The 15,738-nt window shown below is 46.1% G+C and overlaps 1 protein-coding gene across 2 annotated transcripts in view; it reads right to left on the reverse strand.

The window, feature by feature from the left end:
- The window catches only part of DRD3 (dopamine receptor D3), a 33,444-nt gene that overhangs the window by 2,922 nt on the left and 14,784 nt on the right, over window positions 1-15,738 (reverse strand). For both annotated transcript variants that reach the window (XM_025868775.1, XM_025868769.1), the window contains exons 3-4: window positions 10,646-10,788; window positions 3,138-3,334 (exon numbers count right to left, since the gene is read on the reverse strand). In XM_025868775.1, the coding sequence (XP_025724560.1) occupies window positions 3,138-3,334; window positions 10,646-10,788 (340 nt within the window). The remainder of the gene's footprint in view (window positions 1-3,137; window positions 3,335-10,645; window positions 10,789-15,738) is intronic.

Consider the following 15,738-nt stretch of genomic DNA (forward strand, 5'->3'; position numbering starts at 1 on the left):
AGAAAGAAAGAAAGAAAGAAAGAAAGAAAGAAAGAAAGAAAGAAAGAGAAAAAAGGGTAAGAAAACCCAGCATTTTCACCTCAGCTTTCCTACTTATTAGATGTATACTTGGGCAAGTTAATTAAATGTCTTTGAGCTTCATTTGTAAAACAGAAAAGAAGTTGGGAAAAAATAGGTTTAGGATGAGTGGACCCTGAGAGTATGTGGACGTTTCTGGTATTTGGTGGGGATGTGTGTGTGTTCAACATCTGAATTTCTTTCCATGTTTGAAGAATTGGACACTGTGTCAATCTCGAGTAGCAGGGCAGGTTAGCTCTCATTAGCTCCCATTACGGAAAGCCATAAAAGCCATATATTCACTCTCCGCACATCCCCACCAGTCATCTAGAGCTCTGGCACATAAACCAAGCCCAGCCAATTAGAGATTTGCACCTAAGACCTTGGACTGGAGCTGGTGAAGTAGGGAGACTTCAGAATTTGTCTAGCAGTGATGGCAGGCAGTGTCCAGTGTCCAGGGTCTTCCAACCTGATTCTTCCTTAGGCATGAATAGCATTGTCTGAAGTTATTCTCCAGCCTTCTCATTGAGTCTGAGCTACTTGGTATCCTTCCAGTAAATTCCTTTGTCTATATGTTAGTGTCAACAACATGCTCCCTACTCTTGCCTTAGTTCCAGGAATCACAGGGCTAGTGCACTGTACATACTCCGACACACTGCTGAATGAATCAGTGCAATGGACCTTTAAAATGATAGAGTGTTTTTAAAACTGTGCTCCACAGAAGTATTCATAGGGAGTCTAGTATAATTTAAAAAATTTTGTTTTTCATTTTGATGGGGTTTTTAAATAATTAATATAAGCATATTGTGTGAATGGCCATTTATAACCAAGATTATGATTGTGCTGGCATCTAGTAATCTTCTAAAAGTGATGATATTTAACATCAAATGCATTATTTTGGAAACTAAGGGACTGGGGACAAATTCTTGACTGTCCTTATGAAATCTCAGGTTTGAGAAAATTGATCTAGCATAACTTGTCTCTATTTTCCAGATGTGGAAATTCAGTCCTAAAGAAGAAAAGTGATCCTTCCCAGATTACATATAGTTGAGTGTATTTTTCAGCTCTCTGCAAACCCTCATCACTACCTCCATGACTGGCATGAAGAAACACTGGATTCTTCTGGGTCTGGCTGGCAGAGCCCTCCACTCCCAGATTGTAGGACAGACCTATTTCTCCAAGCTCCTGGCAATGCCAGCCTCTTGCCTCTCTATTCTCTCTTTTGTAGTCTCTACTTTTCTCCTTTTGGCCTTGGAGCCTCCTCAAACCTTCGATCTGCTATAGGCAACTTGAAAATTCTTACCTATTAAAAAATTATTTACAGTAAGAATCTCTAACTGCCTCACAAGGCCTGTCTAAAAAGTGGTTAATTAGCTGTACAGAGACGGCACAAAGCTCAGATCTTTATCATCATGAGTTCTTAAAATTTTATTCCTAATATTTACTTGGAGTTCAGGCAGAAGAATATTGATCTTCTAACACCTCCATTCTTCACTCAGCTTGCTTGGGGAGGCAGGGCTGGCTTGAATTGAAAGGACAAAGATAAGGGTGACCATGAAATTGTCTTGGTTTTCCCCCATACGCAGTGGGAAACAGGACACTTGAAAGATTCACATTAGCCTCTCTTCTCTGCTTTTCTTGGCTCTGCCCATGTGTGTTTCACTGACACCCTGTTCCCTCTAGGCAGGTGACTCTGGAGGGCATCCTCATACCATGTCCGAGGGTCACAGGCTCCAGTCATTGGGATCTAGCTCAATAGTGGTGATTCCTATTCTAAAGCTCAAACCAGGATCTCATATCTGTTATATACAAAAGATACAAGTAAGGGATCAGGGCCATTGCATTTTGGGGTGGAAGTGGAAGCAAGTCAAGTCAGAGTGTTGAGAAAAGGTATCTTCTTTTTTCCTTCTAATCAAAGACATGGCTTACTTACCATTTGCCCCGGGGCATCTGATGGAAATCTGTCCCTTATTGAAAACTGCGGAATGGGGTGCAGGCTCAGACAGGAAGACTAGGGTGGGTTGAAGGAGAAACGGTTGTAGGTTAAGGTCTACGTGGATGAACCATATAGATGCCAATGTTTTGAATATCCTCAAGGTTTGTTCATATCCTCAGCTTCAGGTCCTTACCTCCTCTTTCACAGGAACAAATATTCTTGTTCTACCCAAACTGTGGGACTTCAACTTTGAGAGACTGACTCTCACTCAGGTCATTATAGGTTAATCTAGGCATCCAAACTGGACCTGCCTTCAAGATCAAATTCAGTTCTTACTCTGTCTGTGAAGCCCTTTCCTGAGCATATTGACCTCTTCTCTGATAGCCTCTTTGGCACTTCTATTTCGGTGCTTAATTGCCTTCATCTCATTTCACAAACATCCTGGGGCTGTTAGTTAACTTCAGAGAGGGTTGCTTTATCTGCTTGTCTAGATTCTAAGCTCCACGAAGGCAGAGACTGTATAATATTCCGGATGTCCCTTCCCTAGCAGATTCCAAGCATGTACCAGACACTGGGATGAGCAGGCTTTCCAGCCCAAGCAAAGCGAAGATCAGTGCTGAGGCAGCTCTCCTTTTCAGAGAGTCAAAAAGCCCAATAACACGCATCATCAGCTTTCCATTTCACAAGCTGGTCAGCACCTTGACACAGGGGCAGATCTAGTAAGGAAAAAAGCTTTCCATGGACCCCGGTGATTCTTGGAATAAGTGGTCTGCTCAAAAGCCAATCCTCGGGACCCACCAGCAGTGCATGGTACAGAGGCCACCCTACAACGGCAGATCTGGTGTGATATTTGTACCATTGGCCATTTGGGGGCAATGGAAAACTTTGATGGAAAGCAGAAGAAGTCCAGAAACTATCCTATCATCTTGCTAAGCAATGTGAACTCTAGGGAAGACTCACAATGCGCTTTTTGGATTCGATTTCCTACTCTAAAGCATAGCCAATACCAGCAGATTAGAAGGTGGGTGTGAGATGTGTGTCTCCAGTGGGGCAGCACGAGCTGGTCCAGCCCAGCTGCTGGACACAAGGCTGGGAAGCTACAGGGCTGGGCACTGTTCTCCCTCTGCCCCTCCAGGGTGCTTACTTGTTGAGGGAAGCTGTGTCTGACACTGATGCATTGACTGTTCTGTCGAGTGAGGATCCGTTTCTGTCTCCTCTGTCTCAACACCATGTAGATCCTGGCATAGACGAGGACAGTCACTCCAAAGGGCAGGTAGAAGGACACCACTGAAGAGTAGATGACAAAGTCAGGGTTGGAGATGGAGCAGACAGTGGGGTCTCCTGTGAGTGAGACAAAAGGAGAAAGCAAAGCAGTTTGCCAATAGGAGACATCGGAGGGGAGCACACAATTTGGCCGCATACCATGTGTGGTGTCTCCACCATTTAAGCCACATGGGGCTTCGGGAAGTAGGGGTTCCGGGCCCTCCTCCCCTCTCCCTGACTCTCAGTTCACATGCTGCCTCATTTGTGGAGGCTTCCATCAGCTCCTCAGTCAGAAGTAGCTCTTCCTTCCTCTGTGCCCCCCAGCCCTCACCTTGCCTCTTCGGTGTTACTAGCACACACGGGTGCTTGTGGAGTTGTGGGGGTGGGAGAGATTATGTTGTCAGTTCCCTGAGGGGAGGAGGTCCAATTCATCTTTGTGTTGCTCACAGTTCCCTTAAAAAGAAAATTACCCCGTGCTTCCATGCCCGACACTGCTCTTCACCGGGCTGCATACATGTCTGTCCTTGAAGGGCTCAGTCTACACAGACAGGCGATCTTCCTGAAGGCCGTGTTAAGTGTCACAGAGGATTGTGGCCTGGGAGGCTGGGGGGAGTGTCATAGAGCAACAGGCCAGAGGCTCCTGGGGGCGAGGCAGCCCCCAGAAAAGGGCCTGCTGGTGCGGAGGCACTAAGGGGTTGTTGAAGGCAAAGAGAGGGAGGCTTCTTTGTTGAGAACGCCAAGTCTCCAACGTGTATCTGAGGTACAGGGCAGGTGGTGGCTGAATGCAGGCAATTCTGTTTTTTGGGGAATCTCAGGACCCATCAGGGGTAGGATGGGGAACGGGTGTTAAGGATACTGTCACTGTGGACAATGTGAAATGAGGAGCACCTTTGTCCCTGCTCTATGTCCTGAAATGCACCTGTCCCTACACTTTAGAGAGTCCTTGTGGTTTTGCTGTTTTTGCTAGCAGATGTTGAAATTCCTCCAATGCCCAGAATAGGGCCTGTAACTTGCCTCATCTGGGAGAGAAAAGGGAAGAAAACGAATATCTTCCAGATGGTGTGCCAAGGCCTTTATACACATCATCTTACCTAATCACTGTGGCAACATTATGGGACATAGGAGCCATCACAGACTCTATTCTCAGGCGAGCAGACTAAGGCTCGGAGAGGTTCAGTAAGTGGCCCAGCATCCCATAGCCTGAAAGGGGCAGAGCCTGGATAAGTTTCTCCAGTCACTCTGACCTTATAACCAGTGCTCTTTCTGTGATTTTGACTTGCCTCCCTCTACACTTTGGCTGCCCAACCCCCCACCCGTCCCCGGGAATGGCAAATTTACACTTCGCCCCGCACTGGCAGCAACTGCTGTTGGGATACCCAACCAATCTTTATAAAGGGTAGGGGATTCTCAACAACCCCAGATCTGGCCTCAGAGGGTATAGTCACAGGTGTGAGCTGTAGAGGAGAGGGCTGTAGCCAGCCATCTGGGCCCCTCATTCTGCCTTTCAGTCTTCTGAGCTAGGCAGAGGCCAGGCCTGGGGTGGGAGACCCAGGTCTGCCATTTACTAACTGTGAACTTGAGCACATTGCTTAACTATGCTAGGCCTCAGCTTCATTATCTGAAAAGAAGGATAAAAATAAGGTCTCATGAGACTAAATGAGGATAAATGGTAGCTATTATTACTATTTACTCTTTACTATTATTATTTATTATATACCTCCTCTGAGCTGTTTGAACTTAAAAGGCAAGGTATCATTTGGAGTGGAAACCCGTAGAGAGACTTATAAAGAACAATATCTGTGGGGGAGGGAGGGGAGCAACAGCTAAGAATTAAAACAAAAAGTGTACTCACTTCTCAGCGAGGCCTTTTAATGATAGCACTGACACGAGGATCTTTAGGAGCTGCTCCCAAAGTTTTTGTTTCTCTTGGGAGGAGGGTAAAATTCAGGAAAAATTAATGTCCTCTCACCAAGTCTCTGTCAACAACCTTTAGAAAATGGCTTACAAAACTTCAAGCAGTGGTCACCAAATGGGCACTTTCTGGTACTCTGGGGGAGACGGGGTTGGAGGTAGGATAGGGTGGCCGCTGCTGGTCTTTCTGAATCTATAAGGAGTCATGTAGGCAGTGATCAGCCCTCTTCCTGAAATCAGCTCCCCTGTTGTCAGCATCTGGCCACGATTTAAACGCCTCCTGTGAGGAGATGCCTGAGCACCTTGTGCTAGTGAGAAGGGGGCCAGGATGGTGGCAGGGGTAGATACCTTCCCACTATTCGTCTGCTTACCATTGCTGGTGTGCGGGGTATGCCCCGTTCGCCCCTCCAGATATACCTTCTACCCTTCTCTACTCTCCTCTGGGTTCTGGGAAGCCGATCTCTAGATTTTATATACTAACTCCAACTTTTTTTTCAAGTTTTTATTTAAATTCCAGTTAGTTAAGGTCCAGTGTAATATTAGTTTCAGGGGTAGAATTTAGTGATTCATCACTGACATATGACAGACAGCCAGTGCTCATCGCAACAAGTGTGCTCCTTCATACCCAATGGTATTAACTCCTACTTTTAAAAAGCCAGGAGCAAAAGTGGGTGTAGTATGCTTCTATTTGTGTAAAAAGTAGAAACACCCACACAATGCACACACACACACACGTGTGTGTGTGTGTGTGTATACATACTTGTTTCAAGCATTATCTTTAAGATGATTAGTGTTTGCTTCTGGGGAGGGTCATGGGGCAGCTAACGATCTAAGGTAGAAGGGAGGCCTACATATATGTGTGCCTGTGTAACCCCTTATACCTTGTGTTTTATGGGTAAGTATTTATTTTTCCATTAAAATATTGAAAGCATACACACGAGAGAGAGCGAAGAGAGAACACAGCTATTTCAGAGTTGCTGGCCACCGAAGGCCCTCCGTGTACAATCACTGAGCCTGCACAGTCATCCCTTTCTGCCTCTCTTATCTGAGTAAACTGCTGCCCGTCCTTAGATTGAGCTCTGCGGCCTCTCCCACAATTTCTCTAGGCCACGAAGTCCTGTGAGGCCTGTCAATGGGTGAAGTGACCCTGGAGGCTGGTGGCCAGTGAATGAGACCCTGCCCCGGCTCCCACTGGGCCTGGTCTGGGTATGTGTCCTGTTGGCGGGGCAGCAATTCTGGAAGCTTCTCTCTGCTGAGTCCAGATGAGGTGGTGAGGGCAGTGAGCCTCCCCCGACCCCCACCCGGAGATGAGCTGCCTTGTCATGATTATTTAACGAAGACAGTACTGTGCTATTAGTATAGTAGTTATTGGATGAATATGAAAATGACAAATACATGAGTGAAGTGGACAAATGAGCCTTTTACATCAGCACATAAGCAGTCGCTGGCTGGAAGACAATGGGGAAAACCAGAGGGTTATGCCTCATTCTCTGAGATTGAGGATGTTTACCCCAACTAATCTTAACATTTAAGGAAGAACGGATGATAAGAAGAACTCATCGACTTACCCATTCAACAAAAGTTTATGGAGAACCTACTCTGTTCCAGGCACCATGCTGGGCGACAAAAACACTAAATAGCTCCACAAAGGGGTGGAAGAGGCTTTTGCGGGCTAGCCTAGGAGCTTGAGCCCCACAGTGATGTGAAGGGCAAGGCCAAAAGCAGGTTGACTTGACAGGTTCATGAACTTAAAGCTCCTGGAAGGATTTGTCTTCACCTTGTCCCCAAAGACAAGAGAGCCTGATGCACCTGAATTCAGGATGAGCCTGTTATTCTTTTAACTATGTGTTTCTCAACCAGGCTTCCACCAGCTCCAGTGTTCTGAAAGCCAGGTGAGGGATTCTATTGCTCAAATCTAGATGGTAGTCTTCCATTTCCTTGTTTCAAAGGAAAATTAAGACTATTTAGTCTTGTACCTGTGAAATAAAAGTATTAGGTTGTCCATTCAGGGATTCTTAGCGTTTCCTTTAGTACCGGTACTGCATGCTGTCAATGATGGGGTATTTAGCTAGACTGCTGGGCCCCTGCTGGGAGCTGGGGCAACACTGATCAGCCAGGGCCCCCCAACCTTGGAATTCTCTGTGACCGCAGATCCTGCCTTATGTGCATATCTAGAAGTGCACGTTGCATCTCGGACAATAAGAACAACGCCAAGATGAAGGAAACTGAAGTTCAACATTTTTCTGCCTTATGTCGTCTGACAATTCATAATCCCATATGGCAGCTCATATCATTAAAAAGAGCTCTGCCAGGAAGTTCCTTTGTGTTGCACTGCTTAGTGAAAATCCAGCCCCTTCCACTCTCAGGTGTCATTGGCGGTACCCTGCCCTTGCCTCCTCTACTTTTCACAGGGTGAGTAGAAACAAATGGCTGAGAGGAGTCATTTATATTGGGCTTTCGAATGAACTTGGGAGCTTCCTTATAGTTGGAAGAGCTGCTAGAGGAACCGACATCCATCAAGATAATGAAGCTGTACTCTGAAGGTCAGACAGAGGCGGAGAAGGATAGCCGGGCTGCCTCGCCTTGAGTTCTGCTCACTAATTCCCCGAACTGTGTTCTAGGACGAGGCGACTGGTCTCTATAACCACCAGCAGAACTGCTGCTACTCAGATTTTCTCTGGAGCAGGTGCAGAGTTAAATTTGGATGTACAGAACCCTTTTCTAACACACAGTAATCACAACCAGAGTGGTAGCTGATACCCACTGGGCCTTTACAATGGACCTGACACTTGGATGCTACATATGAATAAATGGAGGGCTTACTATAGTCTTATTAATAAACTTAAAAGTAAGAGAAAGAGGGGCCCCTGGCTGGCTCAGTCAGAGGAATATGATCTTGGGGTGGTGAGTTCAAGCCCCACGTTGGGTGTAGAGATTACTACAATAAATAAATGAATGAATGACTTAAAAAAAAGTTGCAATAGAATAAATCAGGTACTTCTTTAAAGTAAGAGATTGAAAGAGATGAGAGAGAAGCGAGCATTTTTGCCTTCTCAATGCTATATTTGAAAATCCACTTGGAGAGACAGTTTTCTGAGTTTTGTTTCTGGAATAATAATGATCTCACTGGTGGCAACACCACTGCAATTAGCTCATCATTCATCTTCACTTTAGATGTTGACATTAACTGGGAACTCGGTCTACTGTCAGATGTTGAGACTGTTTTTAACTGTTACTAGGGTGTGTGTGTGTTTGTGTGTGTGTGTGTGTGTGTGTGTGTGTGTGTGAGAGAGAGAGAGAGAGAGAGAGAGAGAATGAGTAAAACAGCCCCCCCCCCACCTCCCGGAATGAGTAAGAGGAGCCACTTCGCAGACTGAATGTTGGTGGGGGTTTGCTGCTGACCAGGGGTAAGCAGTGCCGGGGTCTGCCAGTAGTACTGAGTTCCCATACTACACATTCCAACTTAGAATAATGTATTTTTGTGTAGATACTAAGATATAGAAGGTGGCTTAGTTAGCAGATGAACCCAAAAAGTATATTTAACACTCATCAAAAATAGTATTTTAATGCCAGGCAGCCTCTCAGAGTTGTGTTAGGGAATGTTGCTTCGGGGAGTATGTGTGTGTCCACAGCCATGTTTGTGTGTATAAAGTGTCGTTCAATGAAAATAACAAAGTAACGAATGGTAAAGAGTAACGCAAACGTGATAGTAACATCATATTTTAGGAACACCCTGAGTAAACTAGGCAAATATTCATTGGATGACTCAACATGACATTGACTTAACCTTCAATGTAGCTGACAAAGAAACCTGACCTTGAGCGTATGGTGTGTGTTTGGCCGGTCTACATATGTTACTCCAACTTAATCCTCACTTAATTATGAAAAAGTTCTATGAAGCAAGTACAGTGGAATTATATCATATGTAGTGGCAGATTCTAAAGTCAGCGATTAAAGTGAACATTATCTAGCCCTGAAATTTGCTTTGAAAAATCTCCTGAATCACATACGAAGATATACATGGTTTTACTAGAGCCCCGGAGAGTAGTGAGAAAAGATGTATGATACATACATTACTATGTCATATATTGTAAAGAGTTCAAACACAACATGCAGTTTCAGAAATGAAGTTGCTGGGCTTATGTGCAGGGGGGCCATATGAAAAAATAAATGCTGGAAACTTTCCACCTAAATATATAGACTTAATCTATATATTTAAATTTGCTCAAGTGTATGCTTCAGTGTATTATTATCCCAAATTTATCAATAAGAAAACTTAGAAAAGCTAAGTAGCTTTTTTTTTTTTCACAACAAAAGTGGTAGCTAATATCCACTGGGCCTTTATATTTTGGGATAATAATACACTGAAGCATACACTTGAGCAAATTTAAATATATAGACTACTTACAGCTGGTAAGTAGCAGAACTGAAGTTTGAATGTAGGTTTTTCTGACTCCAGAGCCTCTATCTGTCTTCCTCAATGTGTTTTGACTTTTAAATCACTGGCCGGCAAATGACTCTTTGATGACTATTCATAAGTTAGGATTTGCCTGTATTTATATGCAATGTGTTACCTATAATATCTGTATATATATAAATACACAGCTATGTGACTTGTACATATACACCAGAAACTAATGAACTTGGAAGATAGTAGGAATTAAACAAATCCAGATGAACACTAGAACCTGACTCAATTAGTTCTCAGCAAATACTCAGTGTTCATTGTCAATACCTGTTAACTTTATTACATGTGCTAGTAGTTTTCATTCAACACATGAAATCCCTGAGGCTGAAAGATGTATATGGAATAGCCAAAGAAGGCATTGATCCATATGAGGTGTAAACCTGGATCGGTGTCTTGTGTCTAAAAACCAAACATCTCAGACATTCACATTGTTAATCCATATGCCCATCCATCCACCCATCTGTCTGTCCATCCATCCGATAGAAGATGTACCATGTGCCAACCATCATGGCCAGAATTTTTGTATATTAAGATATAAAAATATACTCTCCAATAATTTAGGGATCTATATCAATTCCCAAACACCAGAAATGATTTTTGTTTAGTAAAAAATTAGAAATAGATATCCCATTTGAGGGCCTTTATAGTGTTATTTTGCCTTGGAAGTCCATCATGAATTGTCATCTTTTCATTAGCAAATCTCACCTGAATTATTAATATAGTTTAATGTTCTAACTGATACATCGCTTCCCATGAATACAATGACATTTCTTTCAAAATAAGGATAGGACAGAATTTTCACTAACTGGGGAAGAACTTTATGTGCCAATAATTGATGAGGTTCTGCTTTGTACTTGAATCAAAACCCAAAGCTTTGCAGCCTATGGCATCCTTATTTGGTTCTGAAGTATGCTGATCAGGGTCAGAAACTTCCAGGCTCAGCACCACTCACAGCCACTCAGGTGTGCCGTGAATCACATGGGTGTCGTGAGAGGGGCCATCATTGTTACCTGTGGTGTTGAAGCCAAAGAGGAGAGGGCAGGACACAGCAAAGGCCAGTACCCAGACGGCTGTAATCATGAGGGCCACGCGCCGACAGGAGCTCTGTCCAGTGCCATGTTGGTAGTGAACTGGCATGACCACCGCGGTGTACCTGTGAAAGGAAGCAGGGAGGGATGACCATGATGAGAAGGGGTGGGGGAATCTTTCCAAAAGTGGACAGATGTTCCTAGAGAACTAATCTAGGTGATCCATGTGGCAGGAGCAAAAGAGTTTGGTTGGAGAAAGAGAGAAAGGGTATTTGAGTGAAAATGTAGAAAGGCTGAGCTAAGAGAGATGAAGAACTCCCCGAGCAGGGAAAGGGGGAAAGAAGAATAAAGTTAGTAAAGTAATGGACTGGGCCGCCGGCAGGCTCCTCCCCGCACACCTGAAACTTGTACTTGCATACCCGAATCTCCAAGACTCTGGGTGCTGGTCTGTGTGCCTTTACTTTCTCCCACGGTTTTCCAGACAATGCTAGAACTGTGCCCAAAGAGGATGTCTACCCCTGCTTGTATCCTAATATAAATTCTAACCCTCCTAGTGACAACTATTCCAAGTGGTGGAGATTTTAAAAATAGAGGTGAGTAATATCTAGTGAAGGCTTATTTCAAAATCCAGTTTTCATGCTCTCTTAGTCCATTCAGGCAGCTCTGTCAAAAATAGCAGAGACTCAGCGGCTTACACAACAAACATTTATTTCTCACAGTTCAGAAGGCTGAGAGGTCCAAGATCAAGGCACTGGCAGATTCAGTGTCTGGTGAGGCCCCACTTCCTTGTGGAAAATAGAGGACTATTTTCTCACTGTGTCTTCACATGACAGAAGGGGCTGGGGTCTCCTTTCTAAGGGCACTGATCTCATTCATGAGGGCTCCACCCTCATGACCTTATTATCACCCAAAGGTCCCACCTCTTAATAGCATCACTTTGGGGGGTAGGATATCAACATATGAGCTTGGGGGAGCCACAAATATTCGGTCTACGGCACATGCTTTGGCATGGTCAACGCACAGTTCTTTGTGTTACTGGACATCGTCTTTTCCGTGGCAACTCCTCTCACACATTTCTAGCTGCTGAGCCAAAAGATAGCTGATCCTATACATTTACTTATGATGTCTTCCCCATTTATCCATGCATCTCTTTCCTACCAGCTGCTCTCTGTGATGGCCACAGCCTCCTGGCTGGTCCCTGCTGCCAGGCTCTAAAAGTAGATTTCATCATGTCCTCCCCATCCTGGATCCCCCAGATGGAAACCGCTTGAGAAAGGCAAATTCTAAGATGGCCTCCAAGATGCCTGCCCTGTACAATCCCCCACACTGAATGGAGGCTGAACTTGAGAATACCATGTGATGTCACTGCTGTGATTAGATTACTAATCAATAGACTGAGTTAATCAAAAGGGTGGGCCTGGCTTAACCAGGTAAGCCCTTAAAAGGGACTGGACAAGTTCAATAATGAGAAACTGCATGCCTCATGGCTGAAGAGACATAGATCCCATACGATTTGTTACTTGATGACTCAAATCATGTTGTAGACTTGGTATTCCTCAGCGGTCCTTGCACCATGCAAGTAGTACAAGGCTGTTGATTGCTTGCCTTGTGGATCCTGAAGGCCTTCCACATAAGAGGACAATTCGAATCCTAGCCACGCTCGAGGAATCTAGTGTGTATAGCTGTGTCTACATAGGCTCAAGTTTTGTCTTCTCAGTGTCCAGGGAAGCTAGCGGTCAGATTCAGAGCAGGATCCTCCCTAGCTCCTCTTGTGTCCCTCAAGGCTTGGGGCTGAGGAAAGGGAGAACAGACCCTGGGCTGGAGGGGGTGGGGCACACATGATCGTCCTCTGTGAGCCAGGCTGCCCAAATCCCCACCTTGTGTGTATCTGGCCTTAGAGTTTATGTGTTAGCATTTGCATTCCCATAAGAGCAGCTTTAGCGACTCTGCAAGACTTGGCCTTGGTACCATGATGTGTGACAGAGGTGGCTTCTTTCTCAAGAGGGAGAAATAGAGGTCTTTATTTAATAAGGTCAGATTAAGATCCCACCATCCACCCCAACGGAGGACTATGAGAACTCGGTTCCCCTCTTCTGATGCACAGATGCTACAAATCCTTCCTTGAGTCCCTAAACTGGTGATCAAGGAGCAGGCGAGTAGCACCTGGTGTTCCTCTAGGCTTGTCACTCTCCTCAGGACTTTGGACTCTGCTGGGGCAGTGGGCTGGGGCTTTGAGTCAGGTATGTCTGGCCCCTAGCAGTGGTCCCTGAGGCGCCTTGGAGGGGAGGCTGAGCCTTGAGCCCAAAGGGCTATGGTGACCAAACAGCTGTTGGGAGACGGGGAGGAAAGGTATGACCCACTTCCTTCTCTCCAGACCTACTGTTGTGCCCCGGCCTTCTATTTACATAATGTCCATTGATACTGCCCCATACATTCAGGAGTGTGCTGCTAAATAGCTAACAACTGGCTCTCTAGGTGAAAACAGTCCTAATTGGTACCATTTGTCTATTTTCATGGTATAAATACTCCCACCGTTGCCCGTTTCAAGCTACACCAAAGGTTTAATACCCAGCCCAAACAATTCCTAAAATTTTGCCTTTCAGCTCTTGCTAGTCATCATGAGCTGGCTGCAAGCGCGCCGCTGAGCAAATTGTCCTAGGTATACGCTAATGTTCAGCAACTCCGTGAACGCTCCTGTTAATTCAGTACGTGTAGGGAACGCTGGCTCCTTTTTATAGAGGAGGAATCGGAGACAGAGAGGGGTGACTTGATGAACCCAAAGTCCCCCAGCTGGTGGTGGAAGCCCCGGGTATCCCACCTCTGAGGCCAGTGTCTCTCCTGTGTGCCCCTCACCCTCTCAAGGCCACTGTCAAGTCTCTGAGGCCGGGTGGGGACGAGGGCTTCCTCAAGACAGCAGGCATTAAAGGGTGGTTTCTATCTGAGAGCACTTTGGATTCCCAGAATGTTCCCCAATTAGTTTGAGTCTATCAATTACCTGAGAGGGAGGGGGTGGGTCGGGGTGTGTGTGTGTGTGTGTGTGTGTGTGTGTCCTGTTAGAAATACAGATTCCCAGGCCACGTCCCTAGCTATTCTGATTAAGTACTTCCAGAGTGGAACCCAGAAATGTGCGTTTTGAACAAGCCAGGGCATCTTACAATCGAGCAAATTTGAGAAAAATTTCTGCCTTAAAGGAAATTTCGGTCAGAAATTCTTGTTAACTTGGGTAACAAGTGAGAGATGAAACTACACTGATCACTGTTACGATTCATTTTTCTTCGTATTGTTTCCCGAACACGATTAAACTCTTGTTACAAACGAGGCCCCCGAATTCGCCCGCACGCGGGATTTTCCCCGCCAGGGAGCCAAGCCGCGGGATCGGAGAGGCAGGTGCCGTTCCGGAGCTAGCCAGCAGAGGGCGCCCTAATGCAGCGAGAGCCGCCGGCGCGGCGGGTGAGAAGTTCACGCTCACCTGCTGGCTCCTCGGGCCCCGTGCGGAGGCAGGGCGGGAAGGCTCGGCTCGGCGGGGTCCCGGAGGCCTGCGGGGACCCTGAATCCTCACCCGGGCAGAATCTGGTCTCCTCCCGAATGGGCCCCAGGTGACCGCCCTCAGCGAGGGCAGGGACGCAAGCGGGAGGCTGGCCTGGGCCGCCTGGGACCCGCCGCGGCGCTCACCGCGCTGTTCCACTCTGCGCGCACCCCTCCCGCTCCCTCGCCTCCTCTCCTGGGAGCTCCTAGTTCACCCGGCTCTCTCTGACATGGTCAGAACCCTGGCAGCGTGCAAGGTGGTTACGTACAGACTGATTAGTGTCTGAATCCCAGCTCTTCCATTTAACTGCGTGGCCTTGGGCCAGAATTTGGCTGCCCTGAGACTCAATTTCCTTATCTGTACATTGGGGGTAATGATGCAGCCGGATAGGGCTGTTAAGAACGTTGAATAAGATTATCTCTGTGAAGTCTTTTAGCACAATGTCTGGTACCTATTAAACATTAAAAAAAAACAAAAAACAGTATTATTATTATTATTACTGTTGTCATATTATTGTGCTAGCCCAAGGGATCTGTGATTATCCTTATCAGTACGTTTATGGGTATCTGCCCCTTGTTCCTGGGAACATTAAACGGAACATTAAATGTATTTATTTATCAAACAAGTATATAACACTTTCTATATGCTAGCAGCTGTTTGAAGTGCTTTACAAATATTAACTCATTTCATCCTTGTGATAACTCTGTTGCTATGGTCTTCACAAAACAGGTAAGGGAACCGAGGCCCAGAGAGGTTAACTGACTTGCCGGAGCTCACACTGCTATCAGATGGTAGAGCCAGGTGTTGTAGCCAGGCAGTGGGGGCTCCAGAGCTAGGGGCCCAGAGTGTGGAAGGTGCTGCTGCATCAGGCAGCGTGCTGTAGAAGAAGGAGGGTGACTGGATTCCTACTCCTGCATCTCCTGGTGGTGTGATCCGGGCAGGCTACGCGGTCTAGCCTCAGACTCTTCACTTGTAAAATGAGGTTAATACCCCTATCTTGCTGGGGTGCTGCAAGAATGAAAAGCTCTTAGCTTGGCCCATGGTACATGCTACAGAAATGGTAGCTATTTGATGGTTGCTGCTTTTAGACTCATGCAAGTGCAGATTACCAAGGAGGAGCCAGGGCACCGAAGACATAGGAAATATGCTTCCTTTACTCCAAGGAAAGAGCACTTATAGTGGCGGCTGCTGACATGGCCAGGGGTCTCGCTCTTGGTGCCCCATCCCTACTTCTACCATGCGGGAGTCAGGAGACTCCGGTTCTAGTCCCAGACCTGTCTCAGAGGCTGCGGGAGCCCCTACAACATGTAACATTTCTGCACAAATGAGTTAAACTATAATGCCCCTTCTGACTCCCAGTTCTGTGACTGGGGGGTGGTAGGCTTGTCACTCTACTGAAAGTCTCAGGACCCTGGTGGAACGTGACCTCCACCTGAAGCCCTGTCCTAGGCTGGGAGGTGTGTGTGTGTGTGTGTGTGTGTGTGTGTGTGTGTGTGTGTGTGTGTGTGTCGGGGGGGGGGGAGACTGATATGGGTGCCCCCCTTGGGAA

The sequence above is a fragment of the Callorhinus ursinus genome, unplaced genomic scaffold (genome assembly GCF_003265705.2).
Source record: "Callorhinus ursinus isolate GAN/ISIS: 27379988/994484 unplaced genomic scaffold, GSC_fseal_2.0 scaffold1, whole genome shotgun sequence".
Taxonomy (NCBI): domain Eukaryota; kingdom Metazoa; phylum Chordata; class Mammalia; order Carnivora; family Otariidae; genus Callorhinus; species Callorhinus ursinus.